The following is a 22,167-nucleotide window of genomic DNA, read 5'->3' as shown; positions in this document are numbered from 1 at the left end:
AAATACATACTCTAAATATTTAATGCTAATAGTTATAAATATGCGTACGTTACTAAAATAATCATATCCAACTGCTAGTATATGAATACGGAAGGAGAATATTCCTTCCATATTCAAGGATATGTAAAGTTTGTCACTGCAAAGGCGGATGTGAGATGCTGACATTGCTCTTGAATTATTGTTTGCTTAATGGAACAGAAAAGCAGTTCTCTTGAAAGAAATGATAACTCATGTGGCACGAAAAACTAGATATGAATATTTATCTAATGGTATTTCTCTTTGAGAGAGTATAAAAATTACATACTTATCTTGCGAAAGTGAGAAATTTGAAAAGTACTCAAAATCTCTATCACGCGTTTAGTGTAATAACAACTTTCTTCTAGCATTTTACAGCGGCGGACCCAGAAATTGTGAGTGCAAATAAGGAGGGACAAGATGTTTAGACAGAGTAGCAAAGCTGGACCGACTTTGAAAATTCCCCATATGTCAATGGGGTGGGGGGAAAAAAACACTTTCAAATTGTTTAATGTAATTATTTGAAAACAAGAAAGACATTTTGGGGTATAAATGTGGGAATAAAGTTAATATTTTTGTTGTTATTGATATTATTATTGATATCATTCATAATAACATAAATACTTATTAGTATTAGTAGTGATAGTAATAATATTTTATGTAAAACCAATATTAGACTAAGAAACACATTACTGTGTTTATTTAAGTTTTGTGGAATATAAATAATCTAATTTCCTCATTTAACATTCGTCTAATTCATTGCATGAAACTGAATTAAACCATTTTACGTTTTAATGAACTGACCATGTATATAAGAATTTATTCAGTGAATAAATTGGAGTCAGTGTGGAGCTTTATATGGGTTAGCGCTGGTGGATGTTGTTGTCTTCGCACAGCGTCTCTCACTGGTTCTCTCTGCCCCGCCTCAGCGCACCGTTTGCCGGAACGTGTCGCCGACGCTCCAGGGCCGCTCAGCAAGATGGCTGCGTTCCTGCGAGCTCGTAAATATGTCTGCTGTGTGGTTCGTTTCTCCGACCGTGAACTGTAAACGGGACCGGTGAGCACCTGCGAAGATAAAAAAAAAAAGAGTCCTATTGGCCAAAGTGTCATGGTGTGTGTCCGTGTATACGTTTTATTTGTTTATTGGGGGGGCTAGCCTGCTCTGTAGCTAACGAAGCTAACAGTAAGGACACCTGGCTTCCTCCAGGTTACCTGTTTAGCTATAAGGTCTCTGCACGTACCTACTAGTAAACATCGGGGTTAGTTAACAAATAAACTACAAAATGCACAGTGCGGAAAAACATTCCTTTGTTCTCTTGATCTAATATTAACGTGAGCTTCTGGTAAACAACATGGCATTTAAATTGAAACGGGCATGAGCCATTGGTGGGCGTGTTGCAGTTGTTTATGTCATTAGATGTTTATTTAAAGTTAGTTTTGTTAAAAACTGACACATAACTCACAAATGTTCTCGATTTCCCATTTTCAAAATACCAGGTTGAGATCATTGGAAGTTAATGCACTGTTCCTTATAAAGGAAGGCATTTATTGATTTGCGCTTGTTGTCTCACAGTATTTCCAGTATGGAGGCCATACTGGGACTACAGGTAGAGCAGTACTTCCTGGAGTAGCTCTCCAGGAAGTATTACTCCTGGAGGAAGTATTGGTTAAATGACTTGGGTAATATAACCAAAGTACACTCATGGAAGTTAAATACAAAAGCAACTTCAGAAATAAACTGAAAAGTGATATGAAGACTCTTTAGCGGTAAGCAAGGCCAGACAACATTTTTGCAAAGAATCTTGGTTAAGCGTAGTCGTATGAAGAACTACGCAGGGTTCCAACAGCGTTGTTTATCTTTGCAGGCTGATGAAAATGCTGATATCGGAGGTATGTTAGAGGATGAAGATGACAGTTCAGATGATCCAAACCTTCAGGTAATAAAACAATCACATTGACTCATATTCTTATATGCATTTTGTTTTTCATTTATTTGGTTATTTATCGGAAAGGACATGTTTAAAACAGATTTTCTCTATTTTGTTATGTTGATTAAAAACAGCTGTACACTCTGCTAATAAGGGGGGAAAATGTCTTTTGTGGGGTTTTTTTTTTGCAATTTCTCGGCAGCTGGAACTCAATGTCTTCAGAGCTCAGTGGATGTCTGAACTCAAGCCGAGCCCTGGAACGAGTGACCGACTGCAGAGGGCAAGAGGTGTGAAGAGGACTCAAGACCTTGCTCGAGAGGAAAAAGTGAGCTGGTTTACTTATCGTTTTTTTTGTTAGTATGACTAGCAGTTTGGTAAAGTGTTGCATTAGATGACTGAGGTTCACTTTACCGTCAGGCTACAGAGCTGTTTCTGAGAGCTGTTCAGGAAGAGCAGAATGGGGCTGTCTATGAAGGCAAGTAAATAGAAAGTGGTGAACATGCTTGTTAGTGAAATTATAAATCGAATTTAAAAATTATGTTCCGAAGCGATCGCGATCTTATTTTTAAATGATTTCTGTAGTATTTGAGCTTGTTCAATTACCCGTATTTCCTGAGTTGTGTGTGAGAATTTACATAAGATTCAGTGTCATCCAGCTATGTTTTTATTTACAGCTATCAAGTTCTATCGCATGGCTATGCAGCTAGACCCTGACATTGAGTTTAAAATCAACTACAGCCGTCCTCCTGACGCAGACAGAGGTGGAGGAAATTAGTAAGTTACATTTTACACCCGATTAATATCACAGCAGTCATAAATTATGCAATGTAAAGTTAAACTGCTTCTCTTCTTTTGATTAAATCATATGTTAACAGTTGGTTAATAGATAACTTTACCTTTACATTCTGCCACAAACGAGCTTTTGATTGAAGACATTCTGATTCTTGATGTGGCCCAAACTGAAAATGAGTTTGATACACCTGTCTTACTGCATCAAATCACAAATTCCAGCATCACCATCTTGTTCAACACGGACTCGTGAATTATCAATAAATCTTAATTTTCTCAGCATGGAGGACAGTGACACTGATGGGGAGATTGAGGATTTGCTCACCTACTTTGAGCAGCAGCTCACTCTGGAGAGCTCCTTTCCAAAGATCTGCACTCCTGAGCTTGAAGCCACTCAGACGCACATTTCAGGTAGAGATGACTTCCCGAACCTTGTGTAAACTCATCAGAGGTCCTCATGTCTGCATCTGTATTGAAAGCTGCATTCTCCAATTGCAGCCTTGCCACGGGAAATCCTGATGTACATATTTCGCTGGGTTGTGTCGAGCGAACTGGACATGCGGGCCCTGGAGCAGCTGTCTTTGGTCTGCCGGGGGTTCTATATTTCTGCCAGGTGAGTGGCTGGTTTGCAGTCAAGTAGTTTCTGCTCAACAGGTTCAGAAATATTCATCTTTTTGTATTATTTATTTTTTTGCATCTTCCTCAGGGACCCTGAGATTTGGCGTTCTGCTTGCTTAAGAGTTTGGGGACGAAACTGCACCAAAGTAGTGCCCTTCAAGTCCTGGAGGGAAATGTTCCTGCAGAGGCCACGTGTCCGGTTTGATGGTAACGATGCATTGTTTCAGCTTCAATTTTATTTTGTTGAAATGTCGGAATATTTAAGGGATATATTTAAGGAATTAAGGAATATTTCAGTCTTCTTGTTTTTTAAATCATGCCCTCGAGTGTTTAAAAAATGGCCTTCATTTCAGAGAAAAATAAAACAAAAAGACAAAACATTCTATAAGGAAACAAAAAATACTCAGGAATTTGTAAGTTAAGATAAAAGAATATCTAAAACCAGTCAAGAGGCTGCACAAAATCATTAAAAGGGCCTCAAATGGCTGTTGGGTTTCACTGAGGGCACCCATGTAGTAAAGTGTCTAAGATATAGAACAGAAAAATCAGTGGAGTTGTGTGTCCAAGTTGCAAAACGCCAATTTAAGTTGACTTTTATTTAACTTCTTAGGTTAGTTATTTACAAGTCAGTAAGTAAACCTGTTTTGTGCTTGCTTTGCAATTTATGTTAAATTCCATAAAAAGTCCCTAATGTCTGAAGTTTAACTTTTACTGGGATTGTACTGTGATGGCACATATTAATACGATATCCCAAATCCAAGTCTTGAATTACTTTCATGAAAGAAGAATTTAACAGATGTGATTAAAGAGTTCTTGTGAGAATATTGTTTTAGGAATAAGTGTGTATTTAGTGCATGTTATTTATTGTCCCTTCATGCTACTTTTCCTGAGGCGTCTACATCAGCAAGACATCGTACATCCGTCAAGGGGAGGAGTCCTTGGACGGATTCTACAGAGCTTGGCATCATGTTGAGTACTACAGGTGCGTTACTGTTTATTCATGTCTGAATTAAAAAGCTAAACACACAAAGTTTAAACCTTTATCCGTTTTGTTTTGACATTGCCATTCAAGGTACCTCCGGTTCTTCCCCGATGGCTTCGTCCTGATGCTCACCACCCCTGAGGACCCTTTGTCAGTCGTTCCCCGCTTGCGTACGAGAAACATCAGGTACAGCTCTGCGCTCTACAAGCTCAGAAACACCGTCAGCCGTTGTGACCGCTGCAATTGTCTTTCCTCTTACAGAATGGATTCTGTTCTGCTCGGTCATTTCCGTCTGTCGCAAGAGACGGACAACCAAACCAAAGTCTTTGCTGTCGTCTGCAAGAAAAAGGAGGATGTAAAGTTTTTTTTTTTGTGGTTGTTAATTTCTCCAACATTTGCGTGTGAAATGGTGACGATCAGCATATTTGATGTGCATTGATGACAAAACTTGGCAAAATGTAATGTTTATTGCCTGTTAAACACTTTAAACTGCCTTTTGGCTGAAATGTACTGTACAAATAAACTCGAACTTGAATGTTCCAGGTGAGTCTTCAGGTCCTGAATCAGCTTGTAAGCGTTGTCGTCTCTTTGCAGAAAGCGACCGAGTTTCAAAGAAATCGGTTCTGCAGGCGGAACCAGGCTCCTGAGGCTGAGCATGCCTTCCACGTGGGGCTGCATCTGACCTCCAGAGGGCGCCAGAGTTTCAGCAAGCTTGTGTGGATCCACCACTCCTGCCACATCACTTACAAGTAAGACTCCAGAGTACCATCATAAATTAGCAGAAAAAATCCCATCTTCCTGCATTTATGGTTTGTAATTGACCATAATCATGTTTTCAGGTTGACTGGGGAAACTGTCATCACAACATTTGACCTCGACAGGATGTACACGCCCTTCTTCTTTGCACGAGTGAAGAGCTACACCGCTTTCTCCGAGCAGCCGCTGTAAGGAGCAGATACAGCCGTGCATGATCCCGTGAAAATCACAGAAGACGCCATCTAAACTCGCCATCTAAATAAAAACAAATCCTCCTCAGTCTGTGCAGTTTGTGCTGTAGCAGGATTATGGTGTCCCCTCTAACGCCCTCATGTTTCCCCACACGCCAGCATGTTTTGTTTCAGGTTTGCCTGTTAGGATGCTGCTTATTTTCTGATAATCAGAAATTACAGTGATTTGCTGAAAGCTACACTGATTAGCAACCTTCCCCAGCTGTTTCAAGCAACGAATGTGATTTTTTTGTTTGTTTCATCGTGCACTTTCTTCCTCAAATAAATGAGATGAAAATAAAAAGGTCTTGGTATTGCAATATGTAACAATGCAAATACATTTGTTGGTGCACGCACAGATGTGGCAATAAAATGATGACTCGTGAAAAAGTCATGGAGATCCTATTACACAACCCTGGTGAACAGACAGTGCAGATCTGATTTCTGACTTGCTGCATTTGTCCTACAGCTGAACGCATCAGTATAATCCATGTATTTTCTGAGAACCAAACACAAGCAGAGCCAAAGGGATTTACAGAGATAAAAAAAATGGATGAAATTATTTGTTGCCTTTAGCTGCTTCAGAAGCTTTTGAACTGATGTAAAAGTTAAAACAAAATGCTTCCAATTAATGCAGCAGGGTTGTCTAAAGTGTGGCCCTGGATCAATGTGTGGCCCTTGGACTGATTTAAAAAAATGTTTTATTAAATTACAGGACTAAGTTTTATTAACTTCCTCCATCTCACCATATTTGCCTAATGTAGTTGTAGCTGAACTAGAGATCTTGCTATTACTACCTTTGTCCATGTCACACCCTGATGTCTGATTTCAGAAAGTCTGTGGGAAAAAAAAAAATCTCAACTTTTACCTGAGAATGAAAAGTGGTAAAAAGGATGATTTTATATACCCTTCAAATTTCCTGTGACAACGGGAGTAGCAGATTTATTTTTTCCTAGGCTTTTACACACCTTTACCAGAAGTGTCGAGAAATGTGGAGGGCAGCATACACTTGACCTTCCTCTGCTGCCTCACAGGACGGCTTCAGAAAATCAGGGAGTCTCTATTTGAAATACTGCCTGGGAAGCATGCCACGAAACTTCACAATGAGTTTCTCTGTGTTCCCAACACGTGGTGCAGTGTGTCACAATCCAGTACACCAAGCCCACTCACACTGTGTGTGAGGTAAGAACGTCAGAGCGAAAAAATCTGCGAGAAGCAAGTCTTTCTTTCTTTCTCTGGAACGGTTTTTGGAAAATGTATCTTAATTTTTCTTTGTTCACAATTTGTGGTTTGAGTCTACCAAACCAAATCAGTTACAAATGTTATCAGGTTCAGAGTGTTATGACCAAGAATGCCAAAAATGTGTGAAACCTTGGCCCTATCACGCTCAAAGTTCACCAAGGGGTTAGAGTCGTTGTCAGAAAAACATTAAGAAAGAAATTGAACATATAATCTATTGATCTCATTTTTATATTCAGCATCCTAACTTTAACTTTTCTCATAGGGAGGGACGAGGAATATAAAACATAACAAAAACAGAAATATTTATTTGATCACTTAAGTTAGTACTTGATATAAAATTATAACTTTTTACAGCTTCCAAACAAAGTTTCTATTTGAAGTTGCCTGTAAGTTTCAAAGCAAGTTATCAAATTAAAGCCAACAAACGTTAGTCGACAAATCACTTAGCAATAATTATTGCAACACAGTTCTCAGCCTGTTCAGACAAGGATCTCACAGTAATGGATACAGATGTTACTTAATTTTTTCCAGGGAAAGATTATTCATTTTTATGTCTTCAGGGTTATTTTCCACCTGAAAAAGAAAAAAAAAGTAATGCTGGACGCCGTTATTGGTCAGAGTTGTAGTTTGTTTTTAATGTGTTACAGTAAGTAAAGCATCAGTGATAACACATCACCTGAAATTTACACCAGACCTCAGAAAAATAAAAATACAGAAATTCTGTATATATATATATATATATATGTGTGTGTGTGTGTGTTATACCATTACATTCATTTTTGCCTTCTTTATGAGTTAAACCAGTGCTAACTCTGCTCATAAATACATACAAATACACCTGAAATTGAACAAAAACAGCTACAGTTATGGCATGTTTTTATAAGATCAGCAGTTACACGTGGACCACGTCTACTGCGCTGAGAAATGTGGACTTTGTTTGATGCTGATTTTCACATTTCCAATCTACGGAGGAGGGAACGGAGGTCTACGTGTTTGGGCAGCGTCTTACTGAGTCATTACCTACATGCGTGCTCTGCAAGCTGCAGTCAGTTAACCGGGCCGGACACTTTAGCTGGAAACATCCAGCCTGGCTCTGTCTGAACCCATCAGACCTAAAGTGGAGGTCTGTAAGCTGATTTGTGACTCAGCCAGGGTGGGTGCTTCAGTCTGCAGCGTCTGCGCTAAGCTAAGCGTGCTGTCTGCAACCTTATGTACTACAGTTTGACTGATTCTCTTATTTCTATCAAAATCAACTTGTGCATGTTCTTAAAAAAATTGAACATTTCTGATTTTCAATTGTTAGTGAGATACAAATCAACATGATGGATACTGAAGGAACTAAACACTTTTGATGAATTTGATTAGAGAAAATGACAATATAACATTCTAAGCTGCGTGACAAAATATATTAGCTGGTCCAGAAGGCAGCACATTTATAGAAATGCTATAAGCTTGAATTTTTAATACGTGAGTGGCCTTAAACATCACATTTTATGTATTTCTGTTATTATCATTGCATTAGAAAAGCAAAAGTATGTTAACCTCTACAGCAATGTCTGGTCACCAAATTGGATGGCCACGGTTTCTTTCATTTTTTTTTTTTATTGCATTTCATACAGTCCAGATTTGACAAGTCAAAGTATTACTGACCAAATTGGTCCCGATGTCAAAGAAACGAGTGAAATAGCCTTAACCACACTGCCAGATCTGGTAGCTAACTTCAGCATTTTGCTGATTAATGATTCTGGGAAAGTTGGGATGATAAATGTTTGTTTCACAGTTTGAGCCTAGATAAATATTGAATTCCAAAACTGAAATTCCATATAAAACATTAATATTGCATGGAAAATACTTTGGCATGTGTGTTGTTTAAGAATGTAAGGTGCTTGAAATGTTTTGATGGGAGTTTCAGAGGGTTGTTTTCTCAAAGCAACCTTCTTGAATTGTCCTAACAGAAAAAGTTAACAGCAGTTAACTCCATTAACTTTTTCCATTGCCTCCCTTTGTAAGATGGTGCTGCTGCTGGTCTGCATATTGCCAAGGTTCACTGGATCACTGAGAGGAACCTTTGCTATTTTTAGCCATTCAATAGTCAAAATGTCTGCTGCAAAACACATCTATTAAAGAGCAAGCAGAGTTACTCATACCTGTACTACTAATGCCATTCACAGACAGGGATTTGAAACAAATTTGTTCTGATTGAAAAAATTTTTTGTTTTTCTTCTGATGTTCTACATTTAGGGATAAATCTAGATTTTTAAGTACCATTAAAACTGTGCAGTGTTGATACCAAACTATTCAGTCATATTAGAGTTTTTAGCACTTACTTTACTGCAGAACTTTCTGAACATCAGCTTATTCAGGTAAAAAATATGTAGTGTTGAAAGCTTATGTGACTGCCAAGAACAGACAACTAAACATTTAAGGTTTTTGCATTTCTCGTAATGCCCTGCATAATTTCTCAGATGAATAATGGAGTCGATGCAACACAGTGTGAAAGGAGAATTAATATTCAGACAAAACTCCTTTAAAGTTGGATCATTTATTGTCCTGCATTTGAAAACACAGTAGCTCTCCTTTCACACTGTGACCACAGTTAACCTGAATACTAATAAGAGCAACGCTTTGGTCGTGATGAGACAGTTTGGCATTTCAAACCGACCTGAAAAAAGCACCTGACTGAGACTAAAAGTTTGGATTGTGCAACCGTGCACGCAGGAATACGATACAGTGAGACACATATGTATCATAATGCAGTTACACTTTTAAAAAAACATAATAATTGCTGTTTGTTTTAAAGCGTCCCTTAAACTGATATCATGATGTGCTATAAAATATTCTGCCAACATGCTCTGTCGTTAATCTTTGGACCTTTGTTGTGCAAAGCATTGCTGAATTTTTCAATGTTTGTGTGCACTGAGCTTTTTTTTTTAGCAATTAAAGGACCAAAAGGCGAGGGAGGAGTAGTGTAAAGATTCAGGAATACTACAGTACTCGTCACTTAGCGCTATAATGATTCAGTAGTTCAGACCTGTTTTGTATTTATGAGGGAAATAAAGGAAAAGTTTCTGCATGTGCTGTATGTGGCTATGGCTTATTTTATCTGAAGTGAGTGCTGGTCTGGTCTATTCTAGATAAAAATATACATATAACTCTAGCAGCATAACCTAAAGGGCTACAGTGGGAAACTGGCGGTAGTTTCTCAAATATCAATCCACCCTGAGCTTTCTGGGCGCTGTGTGCTCCATCGACGCCGTTCCGTTGGCGTGTCTGTTTACCGACGCAGAGGAACCGTTCTGATGCTCCGTCTTTTGAGAATGGATGCGCTTCTTGTAAGTCTGGAGTAGAAAGAAAGAAAAAAACACAAACAAGTCAATTAAGGAGTACGTTTTCAATTACATATATGTATACTTCTGAAAATAAAGTGAAGTAAAAGGTTAAATTGCACTTTAATAATATGGTTTATGATGTAACAGACTGTATATCTATGTTATAAAATATGCAATCAGCATAAAGCACATTTTGTCCCCTAAGAATATCGATTACTGAACAAAAAGCACTTGAGTGAGGATAGTTTAGGGTAAGTTTACAGTATAACTAAGAAAATCTTTATAAAAACTCCTTATAAAAACAAGAGCGACTAAAATGTGGCAATGCAATGTGTTAAACAATTGTAATAAATATTTATTGTAAAGAAATTAAAAGTTTTTGCTGTCACAACAATAATTAATCCTGAATGGCTTTAAAACGGTTCTCATAAGGCTTTCCACCTTTCAGGAATCAGGATGGATTTCTAGGATCATAATTAACACCTCTGTGATTTCACAGCATCTTCCATCTACCAGTATAAAAATAGGCTAGTCTGAATTTATTCCACACAAAAAACCCTGTTAGGAAAGCACTGCTTTTCAAATTACTCTGAACCCCAAACTTTGGATTAAAAGATACTTTCAGAATTATATTTTTCTACAGTTCATTTTTTCTGTTACATTTAGTTCCTGCTTTCAAGTTACTCTACAAATTCTACACATCCGTGTTTAGGGAGATTTGTTGCATAACCCACTTCTGGATAGAACAGAAAACAACTGGAGTGCTTCCTCAGCAAGTTTGGTGCATGAAGAATGCTTGCATACGTCTTCGACTATTACATTTAAAAGGCAAAAGAATCTCACCTGGAAGTAGAAATTAGAGAAAAGGACAATGAACGAGAACATGTAGCTTATTTGGAAGTACAGCCATCTGATGGGGAAGCCGCACGGCCAGACGACTGCCAACGCCGTCTGCATCACGGTCAAACAGAACTGGATCTGCGAAGAGAACAAGAAAAGGTGCAAACACTGAAGAGCTTGAAGAATAGGTAAGACGAACAGACTAATGAGTCTGTATCAGCTTTTTAAATAGAACAATAAAACAACTGCTGTTTGCTATTTTTAAAAGGCTCAGCAGACACACAATAAATATTCTTTTTTTCTATTAAGAACAAACACTGAATTCCTATTTCATCGGTTCTTTAAAAATTTTAACACCTATAGGAGACTATATGAAAAAAGTTACATGGCATTATTAAATTGTAGAGTTCCTATGCACCAGATGATACAAGAGATCAGTCAATTTAGACTCTAAATGGGACAATTATTTTAGCAAGACGTCCCTACAAAATCTGCTAATCTGAATTTTAAGCTATTTCAGTTGAGAAAGTGCTGTGAAGAAAAGTGACTCAAACTGTGCAGAGCAAGGAGAGTTTTAATCAGAGAAGCGGGTAAACGCGCCTGTGGTATCTGGAGCAATCTGGACAGACCCATAAACTAGCAGTGTGCATGGTGGTGGCAGTATTATGCTGTGGGGATGCTTCTCTTCAGCAGGAACAAGTTAAACCATTTCAGAGAGCTGGAAAAAAACAGCAGCCACAAAACACCTTCCAGTAGGACAACAACCCTTTACCTACAGTCAGAGCTACTTGTCGGAATGGTCCAATTAAAGTAAAGACCAACACCCAGATAAGAGAAGATAAGACACAGATAAGAATCTGTGCAGAGACTTAAAATCTGGTGCTCACAATATAATCTGACTCAGTTTGAGGTGTTTTCCAAAGAAAAATTGACATAATTTCATTCTGTAGATGCACAAAACTGCTAGACAAACAAAACAGTGACTCAAACAAAGCTGATAAATGATGAACTGTTCAGATAAAATAAACAATTATGAGTTAATAATTAAGTAAATAAGCATACATCTGCCAGTGTACTTTCCATTACTTCCTGACACATCAGAGGTTTTGCTCCAATAAGGATTTAATGCAAATGAGAGAATGTGTAGGAAGGATAAATTCAGGACGGTGTCTGTCCACCTTGGGAAAAATTCTTCAACAAAACTTCATCAAGGACAGAAATATTCTCCCAAATAGATCCAGCAAAATCCTCCAAGGTCTTTAAGTCATTCAAATGACACTTTAGACTACAGTGAACAAGAAGTTAACATCATGTAAGCTTTCCATTTCAGAGAGCATGATGATTCAACAGGCAGCAAATTCCTTTAGAAGAGTAACACTATTTCACATAATCACAGCTACAATATAACTCAATGTGAACAATGCTCAAACTCTCCACCTATCAAGCGGACTCAAGGCCACAGCTTTGTCAAAATGCAGGAGGCGATCTGAGGAAAAATGAAAAGCTGAAAATGTCTCACAGCTTCAGAGACACAAAAACAGCCTTGTGCATCAGTAGAACGAAACTGTGCTTACACTGAAATACAACTGAGCTGGCAGAAAAATATTCTGAAAAATCATACAGAAAAAAATAAGATGTCCTTTCAGTTTGACACATTTGGTGAACTTTTTCCAGGCAGATTGGGCAAACACTGTCAAATTAAGATGTGGGGAACAGATGGAGCTCAACAAGTTTGTGTAAGGGTGTGCATACTAATTCAACTAGATTTGCTTTTCCATTGAATTGTAACAGAGGACAAGCTTTGACGTGATTTATCATGGTTTCACCTTTTCACATTACAAAAACGTGGGCAGGTATTTCAGCGGGGACTTTCCTGTGTGTCTCTGCGATGTCGACTTGCTGCTTTATTCAAGAAAAGCCACTGATTGCTCTGAGTGAACCTACCAGCTGTAGCTGGGTGATGTACCTCTTCCACCAGAGGTACGGTCGGAGGGCGGGAATGGCTGCGAGGCCGTAGTAGGAATACATCACAACGTGGACAAAGCTGTTCAGGGAGGCCCCGAAATATGCTGAGGAGAGACGTGAACTTATTTATCTGCATCAAACACTAAAAAAAGACACATGAATAATTCCTAAAGTTTTCTCGGGATGAAAAGCTCACAAACTAAAAGCTTTTCACGCAGAGCTGCAGTTTTCAGGTTAGTGTACCCTTTGAACTTTGCAGGGAGAACTAACTGTTTTCAGACGTGACTTTAACGTGGGAGCTCTTGAATTATTTAGCTCTATTAAGGGGCCAAATGGTAAAAAACAAAACAAAACAAAGGGTTCTGGAGGCATTGGAGTGTGAATCTGAGTGAAACACTCACAGTGACCGCAGGGTATCCAGTTCATGACGAACCACCAGATGTTCAGCATGCTGGCGTGGTGGTAGACGTGGAGAAATGTGATTTGGTGATTGTTTTTCCGCAGTATGAAGAAAAAGGTGTCAATGAACTCGAGCAGCTTGGAGAAATAGTACCACCAAAGGACACTTATGATCTGGAAGAGGGACACGGCACAACGGAATGTCACAAATACAAATAAAAACAAACAGCGATTCTAGTTCAGAACAACATAAAGTTAATGTAGGCTAATTTTATGAATCACCAATCGAAATAAATTAAATCAAGTGGTCATAAAAATATTTTCATTTTTATCAGTATTTATCTTTACTCTACTGTTTGCTTGAAGTGAGTCGAAACAAATCATTATTACAATACCACGCAAAAGTGAACAGCATGCAGTGATAAACAATGATAAGTTTGCGTAATTGTTAAGACCTTTTCATCAACTTCTGGTGCGCTGTAAGTGTCCTGGCAGTAGAAGTTGTATCCACCGTACCATGCGGTCGTAGCAAGCTGCAGAGGAAGCCATTAAGATAAATGATGAATGAGTTGGTTGTAAAATCAGTAACAACGAAGTCAACAAAAAGACGACGAGGAGCCTAAAAGAACTGCTCAAGCGTAAAGACTTGGTGTTGGGACTTATTTCCTTGTTGTAGTAACGACCCAAACACATCAATACGGAGCAACTTAGAAAAGCAGATAAAGTTTCTCATCTCTTGCTTAAGGTTGGATTGACCTGACAAAAGTAGCTGACTCTGGTGTGAGCTGTCCATCAACCGTAGCTGATGAAACCACAGAACCTTCAAGCCTCAAGAGAAGATTGATGATCCAGCTGAGAGACGCACGTCTCTCAAAGGATGTGTTTTTTTTTTTTACATCTGTCAAATAAATTGTTTCTACAGCGAAACAATTTATAAATAAATGAAAAACAGAAAACACTTTTGCTAATGAGTAACTGGAAAGATCTACCAATGACTTACGATAAACAAATGTTTCTTTTAGCTGTTTTGTTTTGGATATGTTATAATATAACACACAATTCAAAGGTATGTACAAATGTCTAAATATGTTTGGTTTCTTGCAGTCATGTTAGTAAATATTTGTTTTTAACAAACAAAACAGCTATTGCCGTAATTAGTGGCATCCCAAGCAACTGATGTAGAGCAATTTTATGTGAAATAATTTTAATGCTATCTGTACTTTTTAAGGTCATCAGAGGTCATAGGATGGTTTAATTGTATTTTTAGGTTTAATGCTTTCCTCTATAAATGGGACAATTACGCAGAATGAGTGCAAGAGTGACAAGAGGGTATTCCTGTCTCTTCTCTATCTAGTGCTGTGCACTGCTGGTTAGCTGATTGAAAAAGGGCTGCTGAACTTTACCATGGCTACAGCAAAGACAAATTTGACTGTGTGGAAATTGGCTCGGCACACACCAAAGTATGGAAACAAGTGTTGGGTAGATTTCTTTATCCTTTCTAGGCCACAATTTTATCTAATTGAAAAGGCGGTTTATTTCCCCTCAAATTGTGCCACATATGGAGGGAAAATGCATATCTGGGTCCACCAGCAGAGCGGAGTGCATGTGTTGCTCTTGAAAAATGGAGCTGTTATTAAAGTAATGGTGATTTAAACTGCAAAGTCTGTCAAGGGTCCGACTATCGGGTTTACTTGGGCAGATAGGCTGAAAAATTAACCAGATAATATCAGCTTGTTATTTTTGAATTACTCTGAAAAGAGCAGAATGGCAATTCACCTAAGGATTACTGGTGAATTTGTAGATCTAGCATAACGACAAATAGGTGGTGTTATAGTTGTTTTATTATTAATATCCTATCCCCATGCCTACAGGTGATTGAAATGTTTAAAACCTCTTGAGGAAATAAGGCTGAACAAAGTTTATCTTGCCACCATGGCAAATGAGGAGGATGGTGAGGGAGGTAAAAAAAATGAAATTACTAAAAATCTTTTGTGATACTGCAGAAAATAATACATCTATTTTAAGAGTTTTGTACACAAAGAGTACCAATAATTGTAGAGAAAGCTGAATGTGATAAAAAGAGAAAAGAAAAAGAGAGATGCCTTTGTCCAAAGAACCTGGAAGTAAAAATACATCAATTCACCGTCTGTGGATCAAAAGCCAACAAAATGCTATTGCTTAAGTGTCAACAGAATGAAGATTGATTCTGCTTTGAGTTTTAATTGTTTCATTATGTGGACACAGACATGAACCTCTCTGTAACAATGACTATCCGGCATATTAAACAAAATACATTACAGTCTGAATATCGACTGAGCCCTGGCAGGCTGACAGGAAGCAGAGAGCTGCTCTGCACTTTGATTCACATCAGGTGACATCAGATTTGGCCCACTAAAAGTTCACCCTGGGACCGGGCCATTCACATAGTCCAGAGTTTAATGAATAAAACGGCCAACTGTTCACTGGGACCTTACGCAATGGAAGACTGGAAGCCGGATGCGAATGACAGGACAGATACTCGACTGCTGCACACAAATGCTACATCTGTGTCACAGAACACAAATCGACAAATATACATTCTTGCTGCTGTCACAGCTCAGACTATGCCAACTTGACAAATACGCAAAAGTATGCTTACATCACTGTATCTATCAACTTCAGCACCGTAGTCAGCTGCTTCAAAAAAAATACACAGGGAAATACAGGGTTGTGCTGACGTCAATCAGGACATGAGAGATTTGATTTCTAAAACAGTCAGCCTATCAGCATCCTGTTGTGTCCTTGTCTTTTCCTGATAACATTGTCTTCAGGCACAGCTTTCAGTGAGACACAATCAAGACAAAGAGCAGCAGTGAAGAAATGGTTGAAATATGTTTTTCTCTAAAACAGATGTGAAGATTCATTACATCTGGATTATGTTTATATCCTAACACCTGCTGATGCCCATAGTTTTTAAGGCTTTGTGCTAAGATAAACTAACAGTCTCCTGACTTCAGGATCATCTTGTTCAAAGGGTTGAGAAAGATCTTATTTTGGTTCAAATAAGAGCAAAGAATCTCTGGGCAAGTGCAAATATCTTCAATGTTTCAGATCATCAAACAAATGTTAACGCCAGCCAAAATTTTGTGAGTAACTACAAAAAGCCCATTTATTTAAAGAAAACCATTAAACTAATGGTTGTGTTGTTATTTTGGCTATTTAAGCCGCTATGATGTGAACCCAAGGTCCCAAACAGATGGCTTTCACCTTTGGACTCCTCCAAGGATGCTCTCTTTGCCCAGTTTATGTGTTATTGTCATGAAAACTGACCTTCACCGAGTCAAGTGAGATAAAGGGCTTTAGATGCTGGTCTGGGGTTTTACTGTGACTCTTTGTGCGCTCCTGGAGGAACTCCTGTTAAATATTTTCATTTGTTGATTACGGTTCCCAAGTGAGGTTTGCTGGAGTCCCAAAATCTTGAAAATAACATTATAATCTATTCCAGACCGATATGAATTTACTTCAACAGGTGAATGGATCAAAAAAAGATTAACTCGGTGATCCAAATTAAATTGTTAATCATAGGTTATTCATGATTTACCAAGCTGGGCAATTGTGTTTTCAGCATTTTTCTTTGCCTTTTCATATTAACTCAAGTTATCTTTGTCTGATATTACGTTATTCTGATTATATGAAACATTAAAGAATGACAGAAAACCAAAAACACAAGAAATCTTTAAGAATTCATAGCAATGACAGAACACACCTCTGAAAAAAATTAAAAGACCACTTAAAATGATCAGTTCCTCTGATTTTAATTTCTATAAGTATATGTTTGAGTGAAATGAACATTGTTCTTTTTTTCCATGAACTACTGACAACATGTCTCTGAAATTCCAGAGCACCTTGTAAATATAGACGAACAAAACGTCTGATTCTGGTCCCTACCAATGCTTTTCTATGCATCTTTGTTGTGACTTTGCACTGTTTTGACTCATTTTGTCACGTCTCTGCACTCTGCTCACCTCATACCACATGTAGAAGGACAAACAGGTGATTCCCAGATTGTAGAGCACCATGAGGCCTCGGCAGGAGTATGGCTGCCTGTGCTTCATGTACTTGGGCCCCATCCACACAATCAGAAGGTATATGACTGTGAGTGCAAAGGTTGGTAGGTAACTGTCGAGCAGGAGCATTCCCTGCACCCTCTTATCTGAAATACGGCGATAAAGAGGAATGCGAGTGAGATGAATTAGAGAAGAAAGGTTAGTGGGTGCAGAAGCAGAGAGGAATCATTTTATTGGTGTTTGAATGAACATCAAGGCCTTTCCAACATCCTCTTACCTCTGGGACCCATCCATGTTTCAAAGTAGGCATTTAGTTTCTGATTTAAGGTCTCCATTTTTTACCTGTAAACACAACGTGGAGATAAAAAATTAACTGGCGACATAGTACGTGATATTTAATATCTAGCAAAGCTAAAGAATGATTGCTTAAATCTTCGCACCCAAGTAAAAAAAAATAGTCAACGTAGCATGCAAAGTAAAAACAAAGGTTATACAATGTCATCTTGTTGTTTTCTGATTTGTATTTGTGAAAAATATTGAAGACCGTGTTTAATTTCCCTTCTGTATTACAATATCCACAACTTTGTGTTAGTTTATCTCATGGAATCCCATTAAAACACCCTGAATGTGAAGTTTAAGCATGGGTCTACATCCCTTCTCTGAAAACCTAAATCATCAAGAAAGCTAACCAGAGAGTAGAGCTGAACCTTTTTCTGTAGTGAGTGTAGTACAACTTTTACCCACAAACACCCATGAATGCATGTACAAAGAAGAAAGACCAATGTTTCTAATTTGAAGGAATTCAGGAATGACAACATTCCTGAATGGTCAACTCTGTGATTTGCTTAAACTGTAATTCTGCAGCCATAAGCTGAAGTGTCAAACATACAGTTGGCCTCCAGTGCTATTAATCTTTGATGCTCACCAAATACACTGTGCTCCAAATTATTATGCAAGTGATATTTTCTCAGATTTTCTTAAATGGTCAATGCACATGATGGTCAGTATAACTTTCAAGTCATGAACTATTATAGTATAAATCAAATTTTACTGAACAAAGCTACCCATGAGAGCAGTATTTAAAATAAAAAATGTTCCAAATTATTATGCACAGCAGATTTTCTAAACATTTTATGGATTATAAAGAACTGCAAACGGTCATTCTTTGAATATGCAGCATTAAGTGGTCACATGTACTAAAATCAACAGCTATTTTAATCAAAAACATCTTAACACACTGAGTTACATGTTAACATAGGAGCCCTTCTTTAATATCACCTGCACAATTCTTGCATCCACTGAACTTGTGAGTTTGTGGATAGTTTCTGCTTGAATTTCTTTGCAGGATGTCAGAAAACCTTCCCAGAGCTGCTGTTTTGATATGAACTGCATTCCACCCTCAGATTTTCTGCTTGAGGAAACTCCAAAGGTTCTCAATAAGGTTGAGGTCAGAGGAGGATGGTGACCACACCATGAGTTTCCTTTAATTGAGCTCATCAGTCAAACTAATCAACCCAGCTCTCTGAAATTAATTATAGTGATTCAAAGAGCTCTGACAAACTAATAGCACAACAAAAAAAAAAGATCTTTATGACACTTAAATCCAATTTGCATAATAATTTGAAACACGGTGTAAATGTCCATGCTGTGTAGTTTACTCAGAACCTCAGAACCAGGAAGTATTTTTGTTCTGAACAGTAGAATCGGCAGCACAGCATGAAGTCAAGGGTCTCAGGTCAGACTGGTTGCATTAACCTCACAAAAATCAATACAAAAATACAGATAAGTGGATTCGTCGCTGAACAGCTTCCAATTTTCTTTCTACTGTTCAGGGAAGATTAAAACGAGAGCAAGAAAGCTTCTATCTTTATTGTAACGTTTCAACAATAATGTTTTGCTGCTGCTGAGAGAAGAGCTGAATAAATTCAAGAAACCTGGTCACTCAAGAAAACAGCCTAGAGTCGGTATTTCCCCAGAGCCACTATGACCAGCCATACTACTTTCAACGTCCTGAGAGAATTACATAGTCTGCACTCTTTGTGATGTATTTTCTTGAAATGCATTAAAAAGCATTTCACTACATCACAGACAGCTGCATCTCTCACTGCGTAAACATCTGCGTCTTTGGCTGGATGCATATCGGGAGACACAGCATGTTTTCCATAAAGTTTATTTCCTCTGTGAGATACTGGAATTCACAATATATATAATTTGAGCGAGAGTCGAGGCACAGAGCTGTTTATTTACGCTGTAAATGCAAAAAAAGGGTGAACGGTTGGTAGAAAAACCTTAAACTTTAAGGCTTAAAGTTTTTTTAAAAGGAAGAAAGCAAATATAACAGATTTAAAATTCAAGGTGTTTAATAAAAAAATGAAATGAAAGAATGACTTGCACACCATCTTCTGGGATGATGGTTTTCAGCAGTTTCTGACCCACAAAAATTGCCATGGAAGACACTCTGACTATGGGTTCGTGAATACAAGCATTGTAAGCTTTGTTAATCTTTTGGTGCTGCATTTGATAAATTGCTGAAACAACATGATCAATCAGGTAATAAATGAATAATGTGTGTTTGTGGAGACACTTTGTTCATATAGCCTCCTCCTTTATCCTAGTGAATAGACTGGTCAAACTCAGTGGGTTAAACCGCTGTCGAGAGATTATAAAGAATACTGCTGACGGCTGCGTTTCTCCACACCTGGCTTATTTCGGTCAACTCTACCTCAGTGATGCCCTTGCTCTGACTATCAGTTACATGTTAGGCTGCACCAGAACGCCATAATCTGAGTGGCCATAACCGGAGCCAAAACAAAAATATATTATCAGTCTGGATGGACGGTGAGCATGGAAAGAATGTGAAAAATCACTTTCACGCTGACCTGTCTGTAACTGTGCAGATATAGTTTTGAAAGAGTAGAAGTAAAAATTGAGTAAAAATTAAATGTGTGTAAATCTATAATGTGGGACATATTTGGACAAGATTTAACAAGCTTTGGCTACTTCTAGCTCCTTCTCAAACGTAATGTGAAATTTTGTTTATGTTTAATATTTTTATGATTTTTTTCCCCCTTTCTCTGATGTACGGAAGAGGATTAGGGCCACCAAAAAAGAAAAAAAAAAGATTTCTGACTTTAAAGTCACTTTCGGTGGCCCTAATCCTCTTCCGTACTGACATGTACAAAAGAAATACAGAAAAATAAATGAAAAGAAAATGCCTTCAGAACTCACCTAATTAGTTAATTAGCTAATAGAAAAACACCTCATTCAGGTTAGGGATAAAGTGATTTAAATTTAAAGAACAATATCTCAAGCTTTTAGCATCTTGCTGATTATTATCAACACATGTAAACAGAATGGCCACCCTAAGCCGTTGCTCTCCATCTGTACTGATAAACTGGGTAATGAAAGCATTAATCAGGGAAACAGCCAAGAACAAGTCCATCAAACTCTGGATTAGCTGCAGAGATCAGGTGGGAAACTCTGTTGACGGGACAACTGCTGCAGGAAGACAGTTGTAGTTTGGACAAATACCTCAAGAAGTCCAATTTAAAGGTAGGAGACACGGGAAAAAGCTTTATGGCCTCCATATGCATTCAGAAAACTAACACTGAAAAGAAGTGGCAGCATCATGCTGTGGGGATGCTGGTCTGAGTAGATGGGAAGATGGATGGAGTTAATTATGGAGGTAATGCTGGACAAAACCCAAAAAGCAGGATAACGATCATAAACAAACAACCAGAGTGACAATATAGGACTTTAGGAGACAGCTGAATAAAACATTAAATCATGGTCGTCATGGGAACATCCTAGGTGATCCAAATTATATATGCTAACAACATGAACTTTCCATACCCTGCCTTTCCACAGTGGATGAAAATTTGGGTTTTTCATAATCAGTGTCATCACAGCATTATTCAGCTACACTATCCCATAAGATAATGCAACCAGAATGTGGGAATGGCCTAGTCAAAGTCCCAACCTCTAGCCAATTAAGAATTGTCCCGAGAAATGAGGTCACTCTGCAAGCAGACGTACATTTGACTATGATATATAAATGACTGTCCAAAGATTACATAACATAATAGCAGTCGATAGCCGCAATGTTTCAATATCGACTAGCTAAACTTGAAAATGTCAAAACATCTCCTGGTAACATCCGACAGTGGAGATCATGAACCTCAAGAAGGCTCCAAACTTTTCCTTAGAAGGAGCTCTCCTAACTTTCCTCCGCCGGTGAAGTGAGCTCCTCTGCCGGCTTTGAAGCGTTCATCGTGGGAGATCTGGTTCCTCGGGTCACCGCTTTGTTGTATAATAATTTCACATCAGGCTCACGCGTGTAACCCAAACTGCACTTTATAGTGGAAAAACAAGCCAGCAGCCTCCGGTGAAACTGAAAGAGCCGAGCCGATGGCGGCTGCTACAGTTACATAACAATCTGATTAATCGCAGCAAACTTCCCTGGGATGAATTACTTGAATAAAAATACAAACTTTACTTTAATACATGACGGCTGTCCCCGGCTTTAAAGTTCAGACGCTTCAGCGAAGCGAAGTGAAGCCTGTTAAAATGAGAGGAGGGGGGAAAAAAACCCCAACAAGACTCACCATACAGGGTCGGTGGAGGAAACGTGGAGGAGAAGCAGCAGACTGATGAGTAACCTTGGCTGGCCGGGTTGAGCTCACGGTGCCGCTCTGCTTTGCTGGGTGTGTGAGTGTGTGTGTGTGTGTGTGTGTGTGTGTGTGTGTGTCTGTATCTGTGGAGAGGAGTGGGAGGAACACACAGCCTGGCCCGCTGCCCTGCGCTGGGGTTATAGCCAGGAGGTGACCTGCTGTGTCGCAATGACACTCACTATCAAGAGGATGACATCAGGCCATGCACGACTGGAGATGGACTCTAGACAAGAGTGAAGCAGGTGAAGACAGGGAGGATGTGAGGTGTCAGGAAGAGTCAGAAGACTTCTCAGAAAAAGAAAAAAATAGATATATATCTGCATCCTTTTTAAACTAGTAAGATCAATTTTACATCCTC

The 22,167-nt window shown here is 38.5% G+C and overlaps 2 protein-coding genes across 3 annotated transcripts; one reads left to right on the top strand and one right to left on the bottom strand.

Annotated features, from left to right (window-relative positions):
• Window positions 1-931: 931 nt before the first annotated feature.
• Window positions 932-5,622, top strand: fbxo9 (F-box protein 9). Of its 2 annotated transcripts, none has more exons than XM_023327603.1 (13): window positions 932-1,072; window positions 1,881-1,952; window positions 2,146-2,268; window positions 2,361-2,418; window positions 2,618-2,717; window positions 3,013-3,143; window positions 3,231-3,345; window positions 3,439-3,557; window positions 4,242-4,332; window positions 4,423-4,518; window positions 4,594-4,687; window positions 4,927-5,081; window positions 5,172-5,622. In XM_023327603.1, exons 2-13 carry the CDS (start codon window positions 1,908-1,910, stop codon window positions 5,278-5,280), a joined length of 1,236 nt encoding a protein of 411 aa, XP_023183371.1. In that variant the 5' UTR covers window positions 932-1,072; window positions 1,881-1,907; the 3' UTR covers window positions 5,281-5,622. The 2 variants fall into 2 exon arrangements, with proteins under 2 accessions (XP_023183371.1, XP_005811938.1); XM_005811881.2 differs by having other exon boundaries at window positions 932-1,126.
• Window positions 5,623-7,174: 1,552 nt separating this feature from the next.
• Window positions 7,175-21,915, bottom strand: elovl5 (ELOVL fatty acid elongase 5). Its single transcript, XM_005811880.2, has 8 exons — window positions 21,744-21,915; window positions 17,417-17,481; window positions 17,098-17,285; window positions 13,549-13,626; window positions 13,096-13,267; window positions 12,674-12,798; window positions 10,733-10,867; window positions 7,175-9,898 (listed from the first exon to the last, which is right to left on the bottom strand). Exons 2-8 carry the CDS (start codon window positions 17,472-17,474, stop codon window positions 9,770-9,772), a joined length of 885 nt encoding a protein of 294 aa, XP_005811937.1. The 5' UTR covers window positions 17,475-17,481; window positions 21,744-21,915; the 3' UTR covers window positions 7,175-9,769.
• Between the last annotated feature and the right edge of the window lie 252 nt (window positions 21,916-22,167).

The sequence above is a fragment of the Xiphophorus maculatus genome, chromosome 22, assembly GCF_002775205.1.
Source record: "Xiphophorus maculatus strain JP 163 A chromosome 22, X_maculatus-5.0-male, whole genome shotgun sequence".
Classification (NCBI taxonomy): domain Eukaryota; kingdom Metazoa; phylum Chordata; class Actinopteri; order Cyprinodontiformes; family Poeciliidae; genus Xiphophorus; species Xiphophorus maculatus.
This window is presented reverse-complemented; position numbering and strand designations above follow the sequence as displayed.

Excerpts from the sequence above, each read along its gene's own strand:
- elovl5 (XM_005811880.2), bottom strand. The coding sequence starts at position 17,474 with ATGGAGACCTTAAATCAGAAACTAAATGCCTACTTTGAAACATGGATG. Across the intron at positions 12,799-13,095 it reads CTGGATACCCTGCGGTCACT|CATATTTCGGGGCCTCCCTG; the intron begins GTGAGTGTTTCA and ends GTCTCTCCTCAG. Across the intron at positions 10,868-12,673 it reads ACATCACCCAGCTACAGCTG|ATCCAGTTCTGTTTGACCGT; the intron begins GTAGGTTCACTC and ends TTCTCTTCGCAG.
- fbxo9 (XM_005811881.2), top strand. Across the intron at positions 2,419-2,617 it reads GAATGGGGCTGTCTATGAAG|CTATCAAGTTCTATCGCATG; the intron begins GCAAGTAAATAG and ends TTTTATTTACAG. Across the intron at positions 4,688-4,926 it reads TCTGCAAGAAAAAGGAGGAT|AAAGCGACCGAGTTTCAAAG; the intron begins GTAAAGTTTTTT and ends GTCTCTTTGCAG.